The following is a 26,283-nucleotide window of genomic DNA, read 5'->3' on the forward strand; positions in this document are numbered from 1 at the left end:
GTCCCAAGCCCAGGCTAGGGTGTCAAGCGTTGCTTTCATACCCTAAAACTGCGCTTCCTGTTGGCTGTGTGCTGGGCAAGGATCACTCCCAACCTAAGACAGGCAAAAGACTTGCCTATTTCTCCAAGAGATGCAGGGCCTGGGGATGGGGATTTGGTAGATGGCTCAAGGTCTTGGGAGTTCATCCTCTCTTGCTCGCTTCTCCTGACATTTCTTTCTTTTCTCTTTCTTTCTTTCTTTTCTTTCTTTTTCTTTTTCTTTCTTTTCTTTTTTTTTTTTTTTTGAGTTAGAGTCTCACTCCCTCACGCAGGCTAGAGTGCAGTGGCACGCTCATGGCTACCCCAGTGTCCACCTGCTGGGCTCAGGCAATCCTTCTGCCTCAGCCTTCCAAGTAGCTGGAACTACAGGCGCACACTACCACACTGAGCTTATTTACTTTTTTGACTTACTATAGAGATGAGGCCTTGCCAAGTTGCCCAGGCTGTTCTCAAACCAGTGGGCTCAGGCAATCCCCTCACCTTGGCCTCCCGAAGTGCTGGGATTATAGACTTCAGCCACTGCACCCAGCCTCCTGAAGTTTCAAAACATCAGGACCTGTTTGGAAATCTGGGTCCCCTTCCTGCCTGCTTGCTCGTCTCTTAGTCCAGATCTAGTCCTACTACCCACTCCCCTCACCAAAGCCCCCCCCACAAAAACCCAGCAACAACATCTTGGCGAAGACATTTATTTAATACGGGGTGTGGGGTATTGCTGTCTCTGTCAGTGTGTATAGGGTGGTAGGGAGACAACCAGAGGGACTTCTGTCCTGGAATAGGAGGCTGTTCTGGCCCCAGGTTGGGGTGGGTGGGGAGCAGACTGAGGGTGCAGGGGAGGTGTGTAAGAGGGATAGAGTGAAGCTCTGCACACATCCTTGGGACCACAGTCCAGGCCCACCCAGTCGCCAAAGCAAGAACCGAATAAATAAAGTGCAACCGTGGGGGTGGGGGGGAGAGGGAGGGCACCAGGCGCACCCACGCCCACAGCCCACATTCAGTGCTGCCAGGTCTGGTCCACCTCCCAGCCAGACCCTCTTGTCCAATCACCCCTATGTCTGTCCCTCCACAAGCCAGGTAGGGCCCCTGTGCAGCTACTGGAGGTAGCGATAGGCTTTAAAGCAGTGGTTGCCAGCATCAGCCACCACCACGTGGCCATCCGAGGTCAGTGCCAGGCCCTGGGGGCCATACAGTGGCTCTGCAGATGTGTTGATATAGGACAGGAAGGAGCCAGAGCTGTCGAATACCTGGGGAAGGAGTGGAGTTTGGAGGGAGAGGTGAGATCAGGCAGACAAGAGGCTGTTTTGGGGGTGGGGGTGCGTTGGGGCATAGCAGAAAATCTCACCCTCATGCCATCCCTGGGCCTTACTCACCTGGATGCGGCTGTTGCCCCAGTCAGCTACAATGATGTTCCCATTGGAGTCCACAGCTACTCCTGTGGGGGCATTGAACTGCCCGTTGCCCTCACCGTGGGATCCAAACTTGAAGAGGAACTCTCCATCGGCACTGTACACCTGGTGGGGGAAGGGGCTGGGGGCTGGGAACTTGGCCTCAGGCAGAGGGTGGGCCCTTGGAGGAGGACAGAGTGAAGTCCCAGGGCTGAGGACTCCCAGATATGCAGCTATATCCCAGAATTCTTTCCAGGCTTCATGTTCATGTACACTACTGTCCACTGGATATCTCCTGCTGGTGTCTTTTGGGAATATCAAATCTAACAGCTCATCTTCTCGGGGAAATCAGTTGTTTTGAGTTCCCTATTTCAGGGACAGGTACCCCATCCAGCCGGCCATGAGTCATTCTCGACTCCACCTTCTTCTCTGCTTGATAGCCAAAGAATTAGCACAACCCTCAAATCCCTCTTGCAAATCTGTACCCTATATATATACTGCCACACCTTTATTATGGTCTAGGTTCTCATCATTTCTCATCTGGATCACTGCAAAAGATTGATCTTCCTACCTCTAGTCTTGCCTCAGCCTGAGTGATCTAAGACATACAGGATCGTTATCACTCCCCTACATGCAATCCTTCCATGACTCCCATAGCTCTTGGGAAGACAGACAGTCACTTAATGGAACACACAAGCCTCATCCTCACCTTGCACCATTCCCTCCTCAAACATAGTCTGAACTACTTGGGATTTCTTGAACACACTATAAGAGTTCCCACCTCTCATTCTTGGCTCCTCCTGTGTCCTTGCTTCAAACACTCTCCTCCTTCTCTGTTTTTTGTGTGTGTGTGCTTTAGGTCTTCCTCAAATAGTCTTCCTTGAATAAAATGCTTTTGCTATGCCCTTTCACAGTTCTCTGCATCTCCCTATCACAGAATATATTACATTGTATTGCAGTTTCCTGGTTACCTATTTCTCTTCCCTACCAGAGTATAATCAAGAAGACAGGGAATGTGTTTGCTTTGTTCATCACTGTTTCTCTAGCTTCTAGTATAGTGCCTGGGACAAAGTAGTCATGCCATAAATGCTTACTGTTCAAATGAACAACCTCAAGGGAGAAGAGAAGGGAGTAAGGGAGAGAAGAGTCTTGTGGAAGAGGAAAGGATATTGGGACAGTGGTTGTAGAGGGAGGGAGGGAGGACACTGACCTTCACTGAATGGTTATGGAAATCCGTTACTACAATCTCATTCTTGTTGTTCACAGCCACAAAATGGGGCCCTGAAAATAAGAAGTGGTCTTTAGAGCAAAAACTGGGATATTGAGTGGGACAGGGAAGAGTATCTGGGATGATAAAACTAGGGGTTAGGAGAGGGGTAGGATCTCTGGGCCAAGACAAATTATCTCTGGGATGATGGGGCTAGGGTACGGGGAAGGGAAAAATCTCTGGCCAAAATAGAAGAGGAAGGGTCTTTAGTGCTGGGGCATCTAGGGGAGTTCTCTGGACTGAGGAATCAGAACAGATCTTGGAGTTGTCCCCTGATACCTGCAAAGTGGCGGTCAGTGGCCCCACGGCCCCCAAAACGGCCAACGAGCTTGCCATTGGGCTGGAAGGTGAAGACACAGCAAGACTTGTTGTCGACCACAATTATATGTCCATTTCGGTCTACGGCCACTCCCTTGGGGCCCATGAGGCGGCCAGCTCCAATCTTGGTCTGGAAGAAGAGAATGCCCATAAGGAACTTTATCCTGACTAGTGGGGAGAGTAGTCCTAACCCCACATCAAAGCAGAATCTTGGGCTGAAGATGGACCAGAGAGCAGGAGGAGGCAGGATTGGATCAGTCCAGTCCCTGACCACCAGAAGGCACCAGTCAGCTCAGCTGGTCACCATGGTATAGTGTTGCAACAGCAGGCCTCTCACCTTGAACTTGCCCTCAGGGGAGAAGATGCTGACCCAACGGTTGTCGTAGTCTGCCACAATAATGTCTCCATTGGTGTCCACTGCCACACCTGTGGGGCGCTGCAGTTGCCCAGGTGAGCGCCCTCGGACCCCAAAACGGAACTTGAACTGGCCCTCATTGGAGAAAACCTGGAGCAGAGGAGCAAGGGAGGGAGCAGGGAGGAGGGGAGATACTGTGGGCACAGAGAGAAGGGAGTAGAATCTTGAGGGAGAAGACCCCTCCCCCCATTTATTCAGTCATTCAACAAGCACTTACTGACACCATGCTGGGGATACAGAGAACTCAAACATGGCGGCAGGCCTAGGGGACATGCAGCAGAGGTGTGAATGGGACAATGAGAATATAAAAGGGGTGCAGAGGAATGGTGAGGAAAGGCTCCAAGAGAAGGGGACATCTGAACTAATAGCCAAATGATGAACCAAAGTCAACCAGTAAAGGAGGAAAGGCATTCAGAGTGAACCATTTGTAAAAGGCAGAGTCCAATATAGGAACTGTTCAAAGACCTGTCCAGTGTGGCTGGATTGCAGGGAGCACCCCGGTGAAGCAAAGAAGAAATTATATTTTATCTTAGGTGTAAAGAGGAGTCACTGAACATTTCTGAGCATAGAAGTGGCAATATCAGATTTTCTTTTTAGAAAGAGCACTCTGGCTGGAGAGAGGAGTCAAGACTGGAAGTTAGTCATTCAGTCAGAAGCTGTTGTAGTAGTCCAGGTGACAAATGACGATGGCTTGGCCAAGGAAACTGGCTGGAGGGAAGCAGATGGATTCAAGAGACATACAGGAGGTAGACTCAAAAGGACTTAGTAGCAGATTGGAAAGGGGTAGGTGAGAGGGGAGAGAGTATACAAGGATTAGTCCATTCAGGCTATGGGGCTGTCAAGGAAACTTTCCTTCTAGACAGAGTGAACTTTTCAACCTCTCCATTCTCTGATCTTCCACCTCAGCTGCCCAACATGCTCAGGTCTCCCCATCCCCAAAACGCCTCCTTTAATCCTCCTTCCCTCTTAAGCTCCTGGCTTCTCCTTCACAGTCAAAATGTTACTCATTGCATAAGTTTCATACACTCTTTTGTTATAGGTTCTGGGGACACAAGATGAACCAGAGCCAGGAACAGCCTTTAAGAACTCACGTTCTGGCCCTTGGCTTTACTCTTTGAATAGACCTGCTCCCTTCTTAGTGGACTGGGTTCCTTAACCTGGTCCCACAAACACATGTCACTATCTCCTGATATAGATCTTCCCCCAAGTCCTCCCTTAGCTGGTCAGCAACAGGCCCTGGGTTCTGCTTTGACTCCCTATGGCAGGACAGTACTCATCAGTATGAAAAGAGAGGTACCACCAGCTAAAGAGCTGAAGCAAGAGGGACTAAAAGGTCCCACCAGTTCAGCAGTAAGGTAATATATCTGCCCTTCTCACCTCAGCAGCCCAGGTTCAGGCTCAACACTGATGAGGCTTTGGGGGGTCTTGTTCTTTCCATTCTATCCTATCTCCCCTTTATACCTGGCTAACTCCTACTCATTTTCCCACTCTCAGAATTTCCAGCTCACTTCTTCAGAGAAGTAATGACCAAGCACCCCTCTTCCACTGAATCAATATACACACATAAAGTTAGGTCCCCATGATATATGTTTTACAGCTTTCTTCATAACAACTGTCACTTCGTAGCTAAGTAACTGTTAAATATCTGTGTCCTCTTCTCAGGATGAAAGCCCTGTGGGGGCAGAGACTGCATCTGTTCATTTGCTGCTGCACTTGCAGCACTGGTCTAGTATCTGGCACATAGCAGACATTCAACAAATGAGTGAATTCCCCAGCTCAATCTCGGACCTGAGTTAAACATCTCCACTTGGATGCCCACAGCTATCTCAAACTCAGCATGTGCAAAAGTGAATTTATCAACTTATACCTGTTCCTGAATGGCAACACCATCCACCCAGTCTACAAGTCCTGCCATTCTTGATCCCTCCCTTTTCCTTGACATCTGATGATTCAAAAAATTCTGTCATATTTGCTTCCTTAATGTCTCTAGAATCTGCTGGTATCCTCATTTGGTCTTTAACATCTCTCTCTTATACCACAGTATCAGTACATAGATCCCTGACTTCAGTGATCCCAGAGTATAGTGGGGGACAGAGACAAAAAGAAAACAACAAAACAAACTAGTGATTCCAGGAAAGTATAAAAAATGCTTCAGCAAAAGAGTGAGGGAGCTCAGAGAAGAATGTGATTAACATTCTGCCTGAAGGAAATGAAGACGTTTTCACAGAAGAGCTGATAACATTTTAGCACTAAGGCAATTATACAAGGAGATAATATATACAAATCAAATTCTTCATTCAAGATAACAAAATTTTTTTTTGTCTTCCGTCAGCTGATGCTGGTTCTGCTCAATGAAGGGGCTTGCCTCACCTTGCACCATAGAAGGCTCAGGAGGAAAAGCTCACAAGGACCCCAATCCTCATGAACTGAGAGGAGGCAGTGGGTCACATCCCACCTGGGAGTCCAGCCCATAGCAGCCCTGAGGACCCCAGAGTAAGAGAAGCAGAAATTCAGTTTAGAAATCCAAGAGCCAGGCTCCTAGCAGTGATGACATTGGGGCAAGTGGGAGTAGGAGCAAGAAGGAGGACTACTATAGGAGTATCAGACATGCGGAAAGGAGAGGGGCTACACCAGGACCCCTCTCTCAATTCCCCTTCATGAAACAATGGGCAAGCATGGTCCCTCACTGGGGAAAAGTAGGTAGCTCCCATCTGTGCCTGTGAACAGTGAGCACCAGTGTGTGTGCACAACAGGGAAGGTATCCCCAAATCTCAACTTTTATTCCAGGAAATATCCCTGGCCTAGGGGGTTGAAAAGGAGTTGGAGGGTGAAGAGAGTCCTTGAGCAGAGCCTCAGCACCTTCCCCCACCCCAGTCCCTAATCCCCTCCTCACAACACAAGCTGGCCCCCAAATTCCTCCCTGTGCTGCACTGAGCCTCTCCATTCCTCTGCTCTTAGAAACAGGGTAGAAGTAAAGGAGAGCTGGACAGGACTGGGAATCTGGCCACAGAAGAATTCCTGGTACTTTGAGCCTGCTAGGTGGAAAGCAGGGACCAGGAAGGAGCTAATACTGAGAAGAAAGCCTTCAGCACCGCTGGATCCAAGACAGAAATACTCAAGCAGGGTCAGGAAGTTTAAACGTATAGTGTTGTGAAGGAAGGTTCTTCAGGGAAAAGTTTCACCTCCCAATAAAATGTTTCCAAGAAAGGAAGTGCATGGCAGTTAGAAACAATCCCCTACAGGATAAAGTCAAAAATCCACAGCATCATTGCCAAACCATTTACAATCTGACCTCGGCTGCCCCAGCTTCTAATAGTAATCTACCTCCAAGCCTGCTGGGATCCTTCCAGTTCCCTGAACAACCTCCTCCAGCACTTTCCCACCTTCTTGCCTTTGTTTACAGCCTCCACCTGGACAATGATATTTTTAACAATAGCTAACATTAGAAGGTTCACTAGGTGTCAGGTACAGTACATCACATCATTTAATACTCCCAGCAACCCTATCAGGTATGCTTTTCCTAATTTTACACATGAGTCAACTGAAGCTCAAAGAGGTCATGTGACTTGTTAGTATGTGCTAGAGCTGGGATTCCAGCTCAGGTGTCTGGTTTCAAAGTCTGAGCTTTTAATTGCTATACTGTGTCTCCTACCTTGGTGCCCACTGTACTAGGCTCTGGGCTTACTACAAGGACTAAAGAAATAAAGGTATGTTTCCTGGCATTAAAAAGGAGCTTGTAGTGCAGCAGAGACCCTATGTCCATTCGCTGTGGAGGATGCCCTAACCAGGAGTGTGAGGTAGTGAGAAAGGCAGGGGCAGGATCATCTGTGAGGTTGCGCTACAATTTCTAGCCACTAAAAGACACCCTCTTTGGCAAGTTACTGATGTTTGACTGTATAGCCAACCGGATAACTTCAGAGACTCCAGACAAACAACATACATTCTGTAGCCAGGCAGGCATGTTAAAAGACAGCAAGGGAGGGCAGGCCTGCATTGACCACCAAGAGAAAAGGGGAGAAATAAGAGGCTCAAGGAGAGGTAGAGGGAAAGGAGGAATGAGCCAGATCCTTGGGGTCCAGGAGCTAATCTGGTCTGAGCCATGGCCTGGGAGGTAGAGGCTACAGGCACAGTAAACTCTAGTTCCTGACTGAATGTGCTGGCTACTGTTGTGGTTTGCAGGTGTGGAGTGACTAGTGAGTGGGTGAGGCGTGGTGATTTGATTCATTGTTCTTAAGGAATGGTACTATCTTGGGTTTCATCTTTCAGGAGGTGACCTGCACACTCTGTCTTTTCAAGAGGCTGTACCTTAAGAGCCCTGTTTGGTGTCAGGGAGAGCAGTAAAGGTGCTTACCTGGATGCATTGGTTGTTGCTGTCTGCTACCACTATGCGGCCACTGCTAGCCGCGGACACACCTTGTAAATTGGTGAATTCGCCCTTCTCCCTTCCACGACTGCCTGTGGGGAAGGGATGGGAGGGAAAACAAAGAATTCCCTCGGAGGTCATTTTGAACCTCCCTGCCCTCCCCTTTCACCGACTGTGCCCACCCTGCCTGACTCCCCCTCCGCCATCCGTACCAACACGGAAGACGAGCTCATCCTCAATTGGGTTGTCCTTCCGTTTGCCGCCGGTGCTGTACATGGAACTGGGCCTACGCACTGCCTTCTGGCGCACATGGCTACCGGGGCCACCAGGGGACTTGACGCGCCGCTTCACGTCATCTGGAGAAGGCGGCAGGTCCCCAGGACGCAGAGCTCGCACGCGGAAGGGGCTGCCGCGTACTGGCTGTCCATAGAGCAGCACCGAGAGGAGCAGCTCACCCTCGGTGCGCGCTGTATACACCAGCTCATACGTGCCGTTCTTGTGGTCTACCACCGGCACTGGAAGGCGCGCGCCATCGGGGCCGGTGATCTCGGCGCGCAGCTCGGCGCTGCCCGTGCGCACCAACCGGCCGTCCTTGTCTTTGGTAGTGACGGTCAGAGAGGCGGGCTGGCCCACCAGTGCCTGGCGCAGGCCCTCGCCTGTGGCCACCGTCTCGTGTGCAGTGGCGCTCGTGGTGAGCAGAGCGCCCAGATTAAGCACCGACCGCCGCAGCCCGTCCACCTCAAGGACCAGTTCCAGCTGTGCGTTCTCGTGTGGCCGCTCTGGGAAGGCCTGTGCTGCCAGCGCCGCCAGCCGTTCTCGCATGTGCTTGCGCACCAGCAGCACCTCCGGGGCTGAGCCCAGGCGCAGCGCCTGCTCCGCAAAGCTGCAGCTACTGCCAATGTGTTCCTGACCCTGGCGCAGTGTGTCCAACTGGGTCTGCAACACCTGAGGAGGGGAAGGTGGGTGAGCCGACTGGCCCAGACAGTCTTTGTGATTATGGATGAACTTGTAGTACCATGGCATGAAAGAAACACAAGGGGGTGCTGTGCACAGAAGACACAGATGCCCAGCAACACCTACAGGGCGATGCCAGGAGGCAGAAAGTATGGGCTGGGGAAAGGGGGATGCTGGCGTGGAAGGCAGGGAAACAGTGGAAGCAATAAACCATCTCATGATGGACGACAGTAGGGACGGGTGAAGACAGACACACCTTCTGCTTGGCCCCACAAATTGTCTCCAGGTCGCTGACCAGAGCCTGCTTCCGCTGCTGCAGGGCTTGCTCCAGGTCCTCGAAGGCTGCACTGATCTGGGCCAGGGCCTCTGCTTTGCGCTCTTGCAGCTGCTGGCTGATACCCCCCACTAGGGCAATCGCTGCTGACAGCTGTGGCAATCTGGGGAGGAGAGACATCCCATGCCAGGGTTGCTGGGGGGCCCTCACCAAACCATCCCTTCTCCTTGGCGACCCTGTTGCTGTCATCCTAGAGAGTCTCCCCTCCCAAGACCGGGGACTATCTCTGCCCTCCCCAGACCCATTCTCTCCTGTCCCCAGGATCCCTTCCCTACTCCTGCTGAGATACCATCCCTGTGGTCCCACCAGCCCAGGTCCCTGCCTGGTGCCTACCGGCCACGCACGGCCTCCAGCTGGCGCTGCAGGGCCGACTTATGCTGCTCCACCACATCCCTCAGCAGCACTGTGCCATGCTCCCGATGCTCCCCTGCGCGGCACTCACCGCACATGGCCGTCTCACAGGCCTCACAGTAAAACTCCATCGTCTGTGGTACAAATACTCCAGTCAGGCAATGATTAGAACTCATGTTTCTTTGTCCCCTCCCCTCCCTACCTGCCCTCCTTGCCCCTCACCTTCCAAGTGTACCCCTACCTGGACCACTCATCCAGAGTCACACCCTGCCACCCACAGCTAGTCGGCACGCCCCAAGTGCCTCTCCTCCTCCTCCCACCCCAAGTCCTGGCCTCACTGGGCCTCGCTTGGGCCCACCTTGCCTTCATGGTTGGGGCAGGAGAGAGGGCGGCCAGCCACTGCGCTGAGGGGATGGGGATCCTCGGGGTCGTGGGCCCCATCAGATGCCTGCTGCATCGCCTCCATGAGGCTACTGATGAAGAAGTTGTTCTGCAGTGCTGAGACACCCTGCTCGGGGAGGATGGACGTCTGCCGGCACACCGGACAGGACAGTGTCAGGCTCTGGGCAGGGATGTAGTTCTGGAGACATCTGGCCAGGGAGGAGGGGAGTCAAAGGAAGGAGGAGATGGGCTGACATCAGTGCACCTTTTCTTACACTTCCCATGGTGCCAACTCCTCTCCTCACAGGTGTGCCATTACACTTTATTTTGAAACCTCTCTGGTTGACACTCATCTGCCAGCAGGTGTAAAGCCTCTCACAACTGAGAAGAAAAATATCCCTGACCACTCTCAGAAGAGCAGACTATCCACATTCCTCAAGTGTGCACAAACACAGGCTCACATTTCACAGGTGTTTACAAACTCTTCTCATAGAGAATGTGCAACTAGCCCCCCACACTTCTTTAACTTATTAAACTTGTACTGTCTACCTACTCTTGCCAAATTTGTGCTAAGCTCTGAAGAAAAAAAAAAACAAACCCACAGTGCCCGCCCTTAAAATACTTCCTGTCTACAAAAGGAAAAAAGTTCACAGAAATAAAGTTTAGAGAAGTAAATAGTGTAATGATTAAGGAATGGGTCTTGTAGCTCCCAGGTCAGTTACCTATTAGACTGTGTGACCCCTGATAAATTACATAACTTTGAAGAGCCAAGGACTCTTCCTCTATAAGATGGAGAAAGTACAGACTTCACAGGGTGTTAGAAGATTAAATATAAAGTACTTATATTTAAAGAGGATTAAATGTAAAATTCCTGACTCACAAAAGCACTATATATGGTAGACTACTTGTATTAATTATCATTAATATAAGGAATACAGTAGAGGTGGTGATGAAGAAATATCTGGCTCAGGTAGGTGGAGAAGGTGGCCAGGAAAGGATTCAGAGGAGGTGATATGAACTAAATCTTCAAGGATAAACAATTGTTAGCCTGCCAAAGAAAGGAGCAGGGAGAGGAGAAAGGGTGGTCCAGGTACAGAAGGCAGCAAGAAGCAGCATAGTGTGGGTAGGGAGCTATAAACAGTTTGAGTGGCTGGAGACAAAGTCCAAGGAAAGGATGATGAGAGAAATCAAGGAGCTTAGAAGTTATCCCACCAGCAACAAGAGGGCGGTACAGCCAGGTTTACATTTTGTCAAACTCCTCTTCACCACCTCTGTGTGAAGGGTGAATTTAAAGGGGATGAGGCAGTAGACAGGCAGCAGTGGCATCACCAACTAGTTACCACTTATTAAGCACCTGTGTGCCAGGTGGCTGTGCTTTCCCAGTTATGTCTAAGTTAACAGACTTGGAAAGGGCAAGTGGCTGAAGGTAACAAAGGTAGTGAGTGCTGGAACCTGGATTCAAATGCAAAGCAAAGTTGTACTTAACCAATATACTCTTAGAATAACCTAGGCAAGAGGTGAGGAAGACCTGGATGTAAGCAGTAATAATGTAGACTATAAGGTGGGAACAAATTTGAGAAGTAGTTAAGTACAGCCTGGTAATTCCAGCACTTTGGGAGGTTGAGGCAGGAGAATCACATCACCTAAGGTAGGAATTTGAGACAAATTCCTAGGCAACTGAATGAGACTCCATCTCTACAAAAAGTTAAAAAATTGGCCAGATGTGGTGACCCACATCTGTAATCTTAATCTGTAATCTTAACTACTCAGGAGGCTGAGGATAGATGATCACTTGAGCCAGGAGTTAAAGGCTATAGTGAGCCATGAAAATGCCACTGCTCTCCAACCTCGGCAAAAGAGCAGAACTCTCTCTTTAAAAAAATGTTAAAAGTACAGCAGGAGGGAGGTGTTGACTAATTAGATATGGGGAGTGAGAGAGATGAATTTTGGTTGACTTCCAGCTTCCTAGCTTAGATAACCGAGTGGACAGGAATGACATTCAATAAGATGAGAAACAGAAAAAGGAGTAGCTTATAGGGAAGTTCAGCCTTGTCCTGGTTGAACTGACTATAACAGTGGAATTTCCCAGTAGAGGGCACAGGACTATCCCAGTAGACAGGTGGGGAGAAGGCAGGTGAGAGATAGAGATGGGTATGCCATAGACATTTAGCTAGCCTCGGTAGTTATGGAGGAGGATGGATCAGCCAAAAAGGGGAAGACAGTGATAAGAGAGAGGGACTGAGCACTCAGCAAAAACTGAATGAGGACAACAAAGAAGAGCAGGCCAAGAAGTAGGAAAAGGGCAGCATCAGGGGAGCAAAGTGGGTGGCGCATTTCCAGGAGGGAATGAGTAGTCATCAGTGTCAAAAACAGCTGAGGAGTCGGGTAAGGTGAGGACTGGAAAATGCCCATTGAATTTGGCAAATGTGCTTTTGTCTATAAAGAAAAGAGGCAAGGAGTGGGGGGGGAGGAAAGCTTGACTGCTGCAAGTTGAAGGGTGAAGGAGAGGTTGGAAGTTGACTGAGAAAGGGATTGAGGGGTTGGATGGCACTAGAGGGAGGACAAGGGGACAAAGAGCTTTTATCTGTCTGTAAGGGAAGTTTTGAGCATGTTTTTATAAATGGAAAGTAAACAGAAGAGAGGGAGAGGTGGGAGAGACCAGAAGACTGACAGAACAAGGTCTTGGGGAAGGAGGAGTGGCTTGGGTTGGCCTGAAGAGGAGGAGTGAACTCCATACTCTGGATGAAGGGAAGGGGGAAAGGAAGGGAGGATGTAGAGGATGTTACAGGGGACAGTTACAGAGAGGGTGCCTAACTTGCCTCAGGTAATATCAGTGCCAAGAGTGCAGGAGGGAGGATTCAGAAGCATGGTGATGGCTCAGATTAGTCACTGAAGGGAGGGGAAGAGGACACTTACCAGAAACAGACATCAGGACTGAAGGCAGCTGTGTTTGGAGACCAAGAATTTGTGGAAGGAAGATATGCATTGTGCAAACTCTCCCACATCATCAATCCCTTCTCTTAATGTTCCCTATACCTTTTTCCCCCTACACCCTTTTATCTTAATTAATTAAAATCTGACAAACACTGTGTGCCAGGCACGATTCTAAGTGCTTCACAAATATTAACTTATTTAATTGTGACTTACTTTTCCCTGCAGTCTTCTCAAGTCAAGAGTGGTTTCTGTCTCATACTCCACATTCCTTAGGGCCAGAAGGTGGGGTTGAGCCCTCCCTCTTCCCAACTGGAACACTTCTACACAACTCCTTTGAAGTTCTTGCCTTCTGTTTATACCACCCCTTCTTGCTATTGTCTCCACTAACCTAATGGTTACTCCTGGTTTATGGAAGTCTTCTCCTGGTTCACTCTCTTCTTCAATAACCTGCCCACCCCCCAACTCTGCCATTATTCTCAGTGACACTGACATTCATCCACCATCATGGTTTCTTAAATCCTTGACCTCCTCACCCCCAATGACCTCAGCTGTTCATTTCCATGCTCCCACCACCCTTCATATGTCATCAACTGTCACTGCATCAACTCTGAAATCTGCATTTCAACCATTCCACTTTGTTCTTCTGCAGCTCTCTTCCCGGCTCACTGAATCTAGTGTTCTTCTGCAAAACACCTTTTAAGTCATCAATACCTCCTTCCAATTTGTTGTGTGTACCTGGCTCACAATAGCTTCCTAACTGATCTCCTGCTTCTACTCCTGCTCCTTTATAAATCATTCTCTGCACAAAAGTCAGGGTGAACTTTTTTAAAAATCTAATTTATAACACATTATTTCCTGGCTTAGAAAAAAATCTTCCAATGGTTTCCCACTGCATCTAGAAAATCCAAACACTTTCCTAAAACCTACCAGCAACCCCATGAACTGCCCTGACACACTCTGATTTTGCCTCATCCCTTTTCCTCCTCACTCAGCCACACCAGTTTCTTTTCTGGTCTCTGAACATGCCCTGTTTACTTCTTCCTTAAGGCCTTTGCACAGATTTTTCTATTGCCTGGAACAAGTTGCTTGTCTGTCTCCTTCTCATCCTCAGGACTCGGGTCACAAGTCATCTCCTCAGGGAAGCCTTCCTGATGACTATATAGAATAGTCCCCTTGCTTAACTACTCCTATTTACTCTCTGTTTATTTCCTGCAAAACAGTAACACAAGCTGTGGCTCCCTTATTTATTTGCTTGCTGTCAGTCACTGCCCACCAGAACATAAGCTCATTGAGAGCAGGGACCAAGGGGTAAATGATGAGTACTCGCTGAGAGTGAAGGCTCTGCTTAGGGTCCAACCTGGATTCAGACCTCAGTTATTTACTGCTGTGTTGCCTTGAAAATATGTCTTAATTATTTACTGACTCTGTACCTCAATTTCTCCTCTCTAAAATGGAGATAGCTGGGCATGGTGGTACATGCCTATAATCCCAGCAACTCAGGTTAAGGGGGAGGACTGCCTGAGCCCAGGAGTTCAAGTCCAGCCTGGGCAACACAGCAAGATCCCATCTCTAAAAAAAAGTGTTTAATTATATTAAAAACTAAAATAAAATGGGGATAATAAAGTATCCGTTGTGGAGATTAAGTAATTCAATACATGTAAATCACTTAGCCAGTCCCTGGCAAATAATAAGTAATCAACACATGGTAGCTATTGTTATTACAATTTCTCAGTTACTGATCTTCTCCAGGAGTGTGCACTGATCTGGGCATAGAAACTTCAGAGATATTTACGATTCTGATCTAACACTGAGCTTCAAATGCATAGGTTTAGCAAAGGACAAAGGTGTGAGGAAATTGTGGGGGCACTCTCAGATGGTCAGCCAGAGATCCAGGATGAGCAGCGAAGAAAGGGAGGCCAGAATGGGTAACTGGGAAAAGAGGGAACAGTCAAAGGGGCTGGATGTCTATCTATTCTGAGTCAAAAGTGGTACAGTAGGAGTGGGGTAATGGGAACCAAGAGTGGAATACTGGAGTTTATACCCCAGAAGTGATGCTATTCTGGGTGATGACAAGAATCATCTGGGTGATGATTCAGGACATGGTTGGGAATCAGCATTCCTGAGGTAGAGTGGGGGACATCCCTGGAGAAATAGTCAAGAACCAAGAGGCATAAGTGGGCAGTGAACTCCCCAGGTTGACAGAAGAACTTGAAATGTTAAGAAGGCTGAAACCATTTCCATTTGATGAAGTAGTGAGGGCAGTAGAGCCAGAATCTCAGAGCGGGGCTGGAAGGAAAGCAGTACTCCCAGGGCAGAGTTAGGTTTCAGTGGGGGTAGGAGACAGAGAGAAAGCTCGGATAGAGGTGATGGTGGGAAGTCCCAGGGACCAGGCTACCCACGTCAGAGGATAAGGGCCCAAGAAAGAATACTGTCAAAATACAGATGGATCAAGTATAAAACCCTGCAAAGCCTTCACATGGCTCTCAGGGTAAAGACGAAATTCCCTAACAGGTCTACAAAGCTCAGGTGATCTGGCCTCTACCTGCCTCTCTAGCTGCATCCCATGCTACTCTCAGTCACACTTGCTCTGCTCCAGCTCCACTGGGCTTCTTTCAGGCCTCTTCAGACATGAAGATACATGTCTTCACATCACACAGTCTTTTCCAATGTTCTCCCTTCTCCCTAAAATGCCCTTCCAGCTCCTTTTACCTAGTTGACTCCTATCCATCCTGTGACAGGGAAACCTATGATTCTCCAAATTATAACAGATCCCATATGCTAATCTCACATAGCTTAGCATTTTATTTGCAGTACTTATTGAGGGTACAATATTGTATTTATCTATGATCTGGCTATATGATTATTTGATTATTATCTTTCTCCTTCACTATACTGTAAGTTCTTTAAGAGTAAGGATCGTAAATGATAGATATCTCAAATATCCTGATTTGATCATTATACATTCTGTGCATGTACCAAAATATCATATGTATGCTACAAATATGTAAAATACTATGTCTCAATTTTTAAAAAGAGTAAGGATCATATCTGTTTGAGCTCCTCACTGCACATTCAATGACTGGGACAGGGTCTGGCACATAGTAGTTGCTCAATAAATAAATATTTATTGACTGAATGAATGATGGATAGAAGCCCAGAGGCTGAGAGGGGTTGCCTTTCACTCAGTACCTGAGGATAATGAGAACAGGCAGAGAAGGACAGATCTCATTTCAAATATCTTCCCACTGGTCACAAACTCTGCTGGTGCCAGAACTGGTTGAGAGTCTTAGCACTGAATGATTTCTCTGGTGGTATAGAAATCTGTCTTGGGATTTGGAAAGAGGCAGAGAAGGCCTTACTCTGAGCAACGACCATGGCCTAGTGTTAGGAGCTTCTGGTCTTCTCACAGGTTCTTGCCCCCAAATCCTCATCTCCTGCAGGCTGGAGTTTGCCTGCTCCACTCCCATGTGTACATGTTTCCCTCACCTTTTACAGGTTTACACAGGCAGCTCCCTTCTTAGGGGAGTCCGTAAGGTCCTCATCCCTCCCCAGTACACACATCCCCTCACCTTTCACAGAAGGTATGTAGGCAAGGCAGAACCTTGGGGCATTGGTACCGATCCAGGCAGATGCTGCATACCAGGAACTGCTTGTCCATCGGCTGGACCTCCGGGCCAGGGCTGTCCTCCCTCTTTGCCATGGTGGCCACAGATGACTCCTGGCACTCACACCAGCCACTGTTTGGAGAGACAGTCAGCACCAGGTAGACCAGCACTCCCTCTCCCCATGCAAACCCTACCACACAAACCCCCTTGCAGAGAATTGCCCCCTACCCCGTTCTTCCCTTACAGGGGCAGGACAGGGCAGTGATTAGAAGGAACTGGGGAAGTAGATAGACTGAGTGACTCTTGGGTATGGTGTTCTGTTTAAAAGCACAGACTTAGGGTTAGACTGAGTTTCAAACCTGGCTCAGACTCTCACCAGCTATGTGACCTTGAACAATTCATATAACTTCTCTGAGCCTCAGTTTCCTACTTTGTAACTATAGGAATGATAAGCTCTACCTCAAGTGGTTGTTTTGAGAATCTGAAATAGTGTGTGTTGAGTGCATGGTACAGGGATGCCCATTTTCACTGACGCACCCACCCTTCATCTCCTCTGCCTCCGTCAAATCCTCCTCCAAGAGACCTTCCAAAGGGAGTGCTTCTCCTCCGACTACCTGCAGCTCTTCTATCTATGCCCTGACCCACCTCTTAGCACAACTTCCTGGGATTACACTCTTTCCCAGTCAGCTTCAAGGCCGGGATTGCCTCCTAAATATTTTATTTCCTTCTCTCCAATCCCATAGCTACTGTTCCCAATTCAGGCCATCAGTTCTCTCCTAGCCTCCTAACTGGTATCCTTGACTCTTCACATGCTCCTTTTCATCTATCCTCCTTGAAGCCAGAATGAGGTTTCTAAAACATGTATTTTATCTTGTCATTGTTCCTGTTTAAATTCCTTCAATGGTTCTCCATTGTCCAAAGTCCCTAAATTGGCCAAGGAGGCTAGCTTTGTGTGGCCCATACCTTCCTCTACAACCTCTTTTCTCATGATTCTATAATTCTCATGATTCTCATGATTCTATAATCATGATTCTATAATTTCTTTTCAGTTCCTAGAAAACACCTTCTTCTCTTTTGCTTCTTGAGCAACTACACATTCTGTTCCCTCTGCCTGATCCTCTTCCTGCTTATCTTTCAGGTCCCCTTGTAAACATCACTTCCTTTAGAAGACCTTCACTGGCTGGGTGCAGTGGCTTATACCCATAATCCCAGCACTTTGGGAGGCCAAGGTAAGAGGACTGCCTGAGCCAACAGGTTCGACACCAGCCTGGGCAACTTGGTGAGACCTCATCTCTACAATAAATCTAAAAAATTAGCCGGTGTGGTGGCACATGCCTATAGTTCCAGCTACTTGGAAGGCTGAGGTGGAAGGATCGCCTGAGCCAAACAGGTCCAGACTGTGGTGGTCATGAGCATGCCACTGCATTCCAGTCTGAGCGACAGAGTGAGAAATTCCAACTCAAAAAAGAAGAAGAAGAAGAAGAAGAAGAAGACCCATTGATATCTCAAAATCTGGACCAGGGGCTCCACCTCTGTGTCCCTCAGCACCCTATACTTCCCTCCATCCTAGCTCTTACACACTATACTATAATTTTCTTCTTATTTCTCTTCTTCCTCCATTCCACGCAGTGTTCTTCAGAGCAGGTATTATTTTATTTTTTCATTCCTAGAACTTAGCACAGAGCCTGTCATAAGGATTAGTTTGCATTCACTGAATTAACTCAGTAATTCAACAAATGTTTCTTTACTAAGTGCCCACTTTGTACAGGTGCTAGAAATGGAGTTGATAAAATGGATATGGTCACTGTCTTTGTGGTGGGTAGGTGGTGGTAGATTTTTTTTAAAGTTAATAAGTCAATACAAAATTACACATTGGTGGTGACAGGGGAGTGGTATAAATAAAAATGGATGCTATGAGACAGAACACTTTTCTTTTCAAGTCGGGGATCCGCTCTGTCACCCAGGTTGAAAAAGAGTGGCACGATCACAGCTCACTGCAGCCTCGACCTCCTAGGCTCAAGTGATCCTTCTGCCTCAGCCTTCTTGTACCATGAAGCCCAGCTAATTTTTTTTTTTTTTAAGAGATGAGGTCTTGTTATATTGCTCAGGTTCATCTTGAACTCTGGGCTCAAGCAATCCTCCTGCCTCAGTTTCCCAAAGTATTAGGGTTATAGGAGTGAGCCACCATGCCTAGCCAGAAAGAACACTTTTGATTGGGTAATCAAGGAAGGAAGTGTTCTCCAAGCAGGTAACTTTTAAGCAGAGTTCTGGGAAATGAGGGGAAAATGTTAGGGGTAAGGGTGGGAAACAACAGGGAGTCAGGGAGGGATATAATTCTAGGTTGAAGGAACAGCATGATGAAGGTTTGTAGGTCAAAGATTCACTGAGAATCTGAAAGGATTGTGTGGTTGGAGCAAAGTAAATAAAAGCAAGAGGCAAGTTTGGGAAGATAGGCAGAGATGAGATCACAAGGCACCTTGTAATCCATGTTAAGAATGTGATTTTATCTTTTTTTTTTGAGTTGGAGTCTCACTCTGTCACCCAGACTGGAGTGCAGTGGCACACTCCCGGCCACCGCAGCCTTGACCTGCTGGGCTCCGGCAATCCTTCCACCTCAGCCTTCCAAGAAGCTGGAACTACAGGCGCACGCTACCATGCCCGGCTAATTTTTTGATTTATTGTAGAGATGAGGTCTCGCCAAGTTGCCCAGGCGGGTTTCAAACCCGCGGGCTCAGGCAATCCACTCACCTCAGCCTCCCAAAGCGCTGGGATTACAGGCTGAGACACCAAGCCCGGCTGTGATTTTATCTTAAGTGGGCAGGAAGGATGATGCAGTTTATAAATAAATTAGAAAGCTACTCTTGACAGCTGTGAGAATTGTAGAGGAAGAGAAGTAAGAGTGGAATCAGGGAGAGCAGTTAAGAGGCTACCATAGTTCTTCAGGTAAGATGATGTTGAGTATTAGCAGAGCTATAGGCAAAGAGGTGGAGTGATTGGACCAATACTCATGAGGTTGAATGAAAAGGACACCATGATGGACTGCATGTTAGAGATAAAAAAGAATGTCAATGGTGGTTCCCAGGTTTCTCACTTGAGCAAATGATGGGCCATAAACAGAGACAGGGAGAGCTGATTTGGGGCATTCTGTTCTAGGCATGCTGAGTTTGATATGTCTCTGTGATGTCCCAGTAGAGCTGGCAAGTGAGGAATACAGGTGCTTCAGAGAGAGGTCTGGGTTGGTTACTGATTTGGAATCATTGGCATACTAATGGCACTTACAGCAATGAGAATAAATGAGACCTACTAGGGCAGAGAGTGGACACTGATAAGAAAAGGGCCTGGCACAAGGGAGGAGAGCCAGCAAAGGTGACTGAGAAGGAGAACCCAGAGGGAGGGAAGAAAAACCAAGAGAGTGTGGAAACAGATTAAGGGAGACAGCAATTCAAGAAAAAGGAGGGAGGCCGGGATCAGTGGTTCAGCCTGTAATCCAGCACTTTGGGAGGCCAAGGCGAGTGGATTGCCTCAGCCTGCGGGTTCGAGACCCACCCGGGCAACTTGGTGAGACCTCATCTCTACAATAAATCAAAAATTAGCTGGGCATGGTAGCGCATGCCTGTAGTTCCAGCTATTTGGAAGACTGAGGTGGAAGGATTGCTGGAGCCCAGCAGGTTGAGGCTGCGGAGGCTGGGAACGTGCCACTGCACTCCAGTCTGGGTGACAGAATGAGACTCCAACTCAAAAAAAAAAGAAAAAAAGAAAAAGGAGGGTGAAGAAAGAAAAGGACTGAAGAGTGTCTATCAGATTTGGTTGTAGTGGACTGGCAGGGGCAGAAGCCACGTCAGAGTGACTGAAAAGTAAACAGGAGATGCAGTTAACATAGCAGATGCAGACAATTCATGGCAGAGATTTGCTCATAAAGAGAGGAAGAAAAATAGCTGGACTACTTCAAAATAGGCAATGACTAGGACTAGGTCTGTGCCTAGTTATATCCATCATGGGTCTGCCTAAGGATGATGAATGGACCTGATGTGGTGGCTCACGCCTGTAATCCCAACACTTCGGAGGCTAAGGTGGAAGGATTGCTTGAGCCCAGGAATTCAAGATCAGCCTGGGCAACACAGCAAGACCTTGTCCCTACAAAAGTATAAAAAAAGTACCTAGGCAGGATGGTACATGTCTATAGTCCCAGGTATTCAGGAGGCTGAGAAGGAAGGATCATCTGAACCCAGGAGGTCGAAGCTGCAGTGAGCAATGATCGTGCTACTGCACTCCAGCCTGGGTGACAGCATGAGACCCCGACTCACTCTGTCATTACATCTCTCCAGAAGTAATGGGTTCTGAGTCTGGCGTCTTAATACCAGGACAACATAGCAGGAGGGAGGACAGATTGAGGGTTGGAGGAGGGAAGGGGTGGCCAGAGACAAGCTGAAGCTTCAGTCTGGTGAAGGGGAAGGCTAGGAGAAAGAATAGGAGTGGTCTGCTGGGCTCAGCTGGGTAGCTAAATGGCAGGCTCCGCCTCTCTCCAAGCCCAAGGGGCTCTCCCAGCCTGTCACACAGAGGCGGGGATTGGGCTAAGTCCAAGGACGGACAGTTCCTCCCTCCCCTCCTCTTCCTGCTTCAGTTCCCCACCCAGGTTTATTGGGCACGCAGCCGCTAGGGCCATACCTCAGCCTGAACCTAAGATTCCCTTCCCTTTCTGGGCTCCTATTCCCACCTTTCCCATCCCACTGTGCTCTAGAGATCTGCTCCCAAGATCCCACAGGTAGTGGTTCAGGTGGAATGTTTGTTCACAGCAGACACTTGTAGGGCCTTGGACTCAGTGCTGGACTTCACCCTCCTGCCTCGGGCTGCCTTATGCCATCCCTGCATTATGCCACTCATCCTTTATGGCTTAGTTCTCAAAGCACCTTATTCCCTCATTCAGCATTCACACAACACCTCTGCAAGGCCTGAGGACACAAAGATAAATAGTCACAGCTCAGCCTCCATGGAGTGCACAATCTAATAAATAGATTTCTGCAATGCAATGTGGTGAAGGCTATGATGGGGAAGCACAGATTGCTCCAGGAATACAAAGAAGGTTACCTAGCCTAGATTTTGGGCAAGAGTGGGTCGAGAGGTTGGAGGCCAAAGGAGTACTCCTAAAAAAAGTAACACTCAAGCTGAGAACTACAGGATGAGAAACAGTTATAGAGAGCATCTGCATCAGGAGACTGGATCAGACACTATGACAGAAGATTGTTAAGAAATGATGATGGAGTCATAGGTAAGAGCTGCATCATACACTACTTCGTTGGCTTTATTAAAAAGTTTAGACTTAACCCTTTCCTGTTATGGGCTTAAAGCTTTAACCGAAGAGAAGCCATGCATACTGGTTCATGCCTGTAATCCCAGCAATTTGGGAGGCAAAGGCAGAAGGACTGCTTGAGGGCAGGAGTTCAAGACCAACCTGTGCTAAATAGCCCTGTCTCCACACACACACACACACACACACACTAGCTGAGCATGGTGGTATTCCTGTATTCCCAGTTTCTCAGAAGGCTGAGATAGGAGGATTGTTTGAGCCCAGGAGTTGAAGGTTGTAGTGAACTATGATGGCCCCACTGCACTCCAGCCTGGGCAACAGAATGATATCTTGTCTCCACAAAAAAAAAAAAAAAAAGTTAAACTAGCTGGACGTGGTGGTATTCCTATGTTTGCAGCTTCTCAGGAGGCTGAGGTGGGAGAATTGCTTGAGCCTAGGAGTTGAAGGTTGTAGTGAACTATGATGACACCACCACACTCTGGCCCGGGAGATGGAGCGAGACCCTGTCTCCAAAACAAAGCAAAACAAAAAACCCAAAGAGCAAAGGAAAATTTTGGTGGTGGTGAGGAATGTTAAGTATAGACTGACAAAAGTAAATTTTTGATTGCTGGGCCGTGTGGGAAATAGTTTCGAGGGGTCAAGAATGGAAAGTTAAGAGACTGTCTTGATTAGGTGAGTAGCAAAGAGAGGTCAAGATAATTTCAGAGGGAAGAATCAACACAGTTTGGTGACTGGTTGGTTTTATATGCAGAGTCTGGAGAGAAGGAGGAATTAGATTATTCCTAGTTTTCTAGTTTGGAAACTCTAGAAGAAGAGCAGTTTGGATAAGAGGTGATATGTTCAGTGTTTAACATGATGAATCTGAAGTGCCTGTGGGACATAATTCCAGTGTAAAGGCCAAGCTGGCAGTTGGAAAGACAGGCTAAAGCTTAGGAGAGAGGTCTGTCTGGAGATATAGATTTGGATGATGTTGGTGCAGAGGTGGTTCATGAAGTGGATGACATTACCCAGAAAGGGTAAGGCAAGAAAGGAGAGCCTATGACTGAGGCCCCAGGAACCGCAACATTTAAGAGACAGGCTCAGGAAGCAAAGCTTGCAAAAAAAGATTGAGAGGGTATGGCAAGAGAGGCAGGAGAAGCAGGAAACAGAGATGTCGTGAAGGTCAAGGGAGAAGAAAGTTTCATGAACAAGAGTGAAATGCTGCAGAGAGCCCCTATGATTTAAAATCTCAAAGAAGTTATTTATTTATTTATTTATTTATTTATTGAGTTGGAGTCTCACTCTGTCACCCAGACTGGAGTGCAGTGGCATGCTCCTGGCCACCTCAGCCTCGACCTGCTGGGCTCAGGTGATCCTTCTGCCTCAGCCATCCAAGTAGCCATAACTACAGGCGCACGCTACCACACCCGGCTAATTTTTTGATTTATTGTAGAGACAAGGTCTCACCATGCTGCCCAGGCTGGTCTTGAACCCATGGGCTCAGGCAATCCTCTCGCCTCAACCTCCCAAAGTGCTGGGATTATAGGCTTGAACCACCGCGCCCAGCCAAAAAAGTTGTTATTAACTTAAGAAAGTATGATTCCCAGGGGCTGGAGGAGAGGAAGCCAGATCCAGGGAGTTAAGAAAGAAGTTGATTGTGAACAAATGAAGGTAGCCAGTGCTGACTCCACTAGATCCTTGACATCCGCAAAGGATGTGTTTCAAGGCTTTTCAGTTTTTCCAAATTCTCAAACAGCATTAGCTTTCCCCATGACTTTCTCCAAAATCTCACGAGATTCTCAGTACACGTGATTTACACAGTTGGAGTGGAAATAACCAAGGCACTGTTGAAAATGGATGAGAGAGGTTAGACTTGTTTGCTAAAATGGCTTACACTTACTCACTAGCCTCCAGGTGTATCTGATCATTTAAGACCTCAGCAAAATGACAAAAGACATACAAGTTACAGTCTTTGGGCTTTCTCTGAAACAAGCAAAGCCTTGGATGAGGTAAAGTTCTAAAAGTCAAAGGAATCCTTTAAATAAGATTGTCGGGGAAAGAAAGTGATAGAAATTCAGGGTACCCTCTCCCCTCATCACAGTCCGAGTAAATAGGTGAATGAACCATTCAATCAAACTTCCCTGGGCACACTCTGGGCCAGGTCCTTCAACTGGAAACTGGAGACACAAAATTGAATCAGACACACTCCCTGTCTTTCACAAGTTTTTAGACTAGTATGGGAAATAGACACGGTAAATACACAACTACAATGTGATAAGTACTGTGATATTGACATGTTTAAACTGCTACAGCATGAAACAGAAGGAAGTAGCTAACTCTGAATGTGACGAAGAAAAAAGAAGGCTCCCAGAGGAAGAGATATTTGAGCTTGGTCTTCAGCTACAAACAGAAGATTGATAGGTACATTGGGAAAACAGTCAGTGAAGGAACGAAACAGAAGCATGAGAAATTAAGATATATGCACCATTTAGGCAAGAGTGCAAAACTTAAAAGGGCATAGGCTACACTTGATACTTTTACTAAGGACTTCACCTGCCTCTTTGGCTGCTCCTGCACTGTCCCTTTCTTAAATGTTTAGTACCCCCAGGGTTTTGTTCTAGTGCCTCTGCTCTTCTCATTTTTCATCCTCTGTCTAGGCAATCTCATCATCTCCCATGGTTTCAGTTAACATCAAATGGCTAATGACTCCCAAAGCTTTACCTTCTGCACTTGAAGACTCTCTTGAACCCCAGACCTGTATATACAATTGCATCTTACACATGTCTATTTAGATGGCACACTGAGATTAGTCCCTTAACTTAATTCATTTTCCCCAACCTACTCTTCCTGTAACGTTTCTCATCTCAATAAGAGGCACCACCATTCACCCAGCCACAGAGACCAGAACCCTGGTAATCTCAAGTATGCCTTTTCTTTCACTTTTCAGATACAAGCTATGACTATATCTTAAATTTTTGCCTTTGAAATGTGTCGAGGTTTAAAAAAGCAGGAGAGCTAAGATTCAGTCCTGACTCTGTCACTGACTCCATTAACACAAGGCAAAGCTCCAGGCAAACTCCTACCCCATTCTCTTCATTGTAAATTAGAAGGGGGGAACCTTTTTATTCTCAAGATCTAAGATTCCCAAGATTTCCTTTTAAGCCAAGGGCCCCTACAGACTATAATATGTGCCTATCGTTAAATCTCATCTTGTATTATCTTGATGATTTGATTGCTAGTTTCCACTGTAAGGCTGGGTATGTTAGAGGGTGATCGCAGTTGTCTCCACCTTCCAAAATTAGTGTTTGTTAAGTTTTAAGTCACTAGTGACACTCTCCATGAGCACACTCCAACTATATGGTTTTTCTGGACCCAGATTGTACTATCCCATTTATGGCTCTTTGCTCAAGTTCTTCTCTCAGCAAGAAAGTCATTGCCCCCTAAATGGCTGCAGCAGTACCTGGCACACAGGAAGTGCTCAGTATGTGTTGGTGACAGGAGAGCCATGTTTAAATCTCTGCAGTTCCCTTTCACCAGAGAGATGCAAAAGTAAAGGCAAGTGAATAAAGTTCCAAGGAGAGAGACCTCCATTTAACATAAGGAAGCTTTCCCACTGCAGAAGATAGTAAGTGCTCTGTCACTGGAGGCATACAAGCCTGGAAAGGGACAGCACCTGTCAGGCCTGTAGCTCTGATTCCAATTCTGCAGCAAATCATCGCTGTTTAGGGGATGAATGGGCACTGGCGAGCTGGACAGACTGCCAGGGAGAGACCTGTGAAGAAGATCTCTCTCTGCACCTGCTCTGACCTGGGGCCAGTCCTGGGTTTCTGTTGTCAATCGGAGATCTCCACACCAGGAACAAGCCCAGGGCCTGCCCTCAGTCGAACTGACCTCCCTGGGGTGCATCCTGCCCCTCCAACCTGCAACCATCTGTCCCTGCAGGTTTGCAGCCTTGGAAGCCAAGTCCAGAAGGGAGGGGATCAGAACCAGGGAGGGGTCTGGGGTCCTCCAGGCTGGGCTCAAGCTACAGGGGAACCAGAGGGGTCCTTTCCTACAAGAAACAGCCTCCGCATGAGGCTTCCTTTCCATCAAGCAGTGCTAGGGGTGGAAAGGGTGTTCTCCAACCTGACTAGTGGGCCTGTGAGTGCCAGAGGAGGATGGAGTGGGGAGCAAGGGGTGGAGGTATCTGCACTAAAGAGAAAGGAACCCTTCAGACAAGCTGGGCCACAATATTCTAGAGTTCCACTCAACAACCCCACCCCACCACCACCACCACCTTCGGCCGCAGCGTTCAGAACCCTCCACCAGCACACACAAGCTCCCAAACCCCGCGCTCCTCCAAGGAACCATCTCCCATCCACCCGCGCCTCCCCCCTCAAAACATGAACCTCACGTGAGCAGCCACAGCCCGAAGGTTCCCCCTGCTGCTCTCGCGGACATGGACACGCCTCACGTGGACACAGATAGGCAGAGCTTTTGAAAATCATCGCGCCCCCACCCGCAGACGTTCGGACCCGGACCCGGGCAGACAGGGAATACAAACGCACCCAAGGGGCCCGCCCGTCGCACTCACCGCGTTGGAGCAGGATGGGAGGGCAAGGCCCGGACTGCGGCCACTCCGAGGGGCCCGCGGCGCTGCCCCCGCTGCCAGCGCCCG

At 48.1% G+C, this 26,283-nt stretch overlaps 1 protein-coding gene across 2 annotated transcripts; it reads right to left on the minus strand.

The window, feature by feature from the left end:
* Positions 1-708: 708 nt before the first annotated feature.
* TRIM3 (tripartite motif containing 3) lies at positions 709-26,283 on the minus strand. 2 transcript variants are annotated; one of them, XM_008050002.2, is made up of 12 exons: positions 26,020-26,173; positions 16,307-16,474; positions 9,781-10,012; positions 9,405-9,556; positions 8,994-9,174; positions 7,996-8,728; positions 7,772-7,875; positions 3,343-3,510; positions 2,967-3,135; positions 2,631-2,701; positions 1,406-1,546; positions 709-1,279 (listed from the first exon to the last, which is right to left on the minus strand). In XM_008050002.2, the coding sequence occupies exons 1-12, from the start codon at positions 26,064-26,066 to the stop codon at positions 1,127-1,129; spliced, it is 2,319 nt and encodes a 772-aa protein (XP_008048193.2). In that variant the 5' UTR covers positions 26,067-26,173; the 3' UTR covers positions 709-1,126. The 2 variants fall into 2 exon arrangements, with proteins under 2 accessions (XP_008048193.2, XP_008048194.1); XM_008050003.2 differs by lacking the exons at positions 16,307-16,474; positions 26,020-26,173 and adding an exon at positions 26,200-26,283 and having other exon boundaries at positions 9,786-10,012.

The sequence above is a fragment of the Carlito syrichta genome, unplaced genomic scaffold, assembly GCF_000164805.1.
Source record: "Carlito syrichta isolate Samal-C Ts95f unplaced genomic scaffold, Tarsius_syrichta-2.0.1 Scaffold142889, whole genome shotgun sequence".
NCBI lineage: Eukaryota > Metazoa > Chordata > Mammalia > Primates > Tarsiidae > Carlito > Carlito syrichta.

Coding starts and splice junctions, on each gene's coding strand:
- TRIM3 (XM_008050002.2), bottom strand. CDS start 26,066: ATGTCCGCGAGAGCAGCAGGGGGAACCTTCGGGCTGTGGCTGCTCAC. Junction 16,475..26,019: donor TTCGGGCTGTGGCTGCTCAC/GTGAGGTTCATG, acceptor CTCTCCAAACAG/TGGCTGGTGTGAGTGCCAGG. Junction 8,729..8,993: donor TTTGTGGGGCCAAGCAGAAG/GTGTGTCTGTCT, acceptor TCCCCTCCTCAG/GTGTTGCAGACCCAGTTGGA.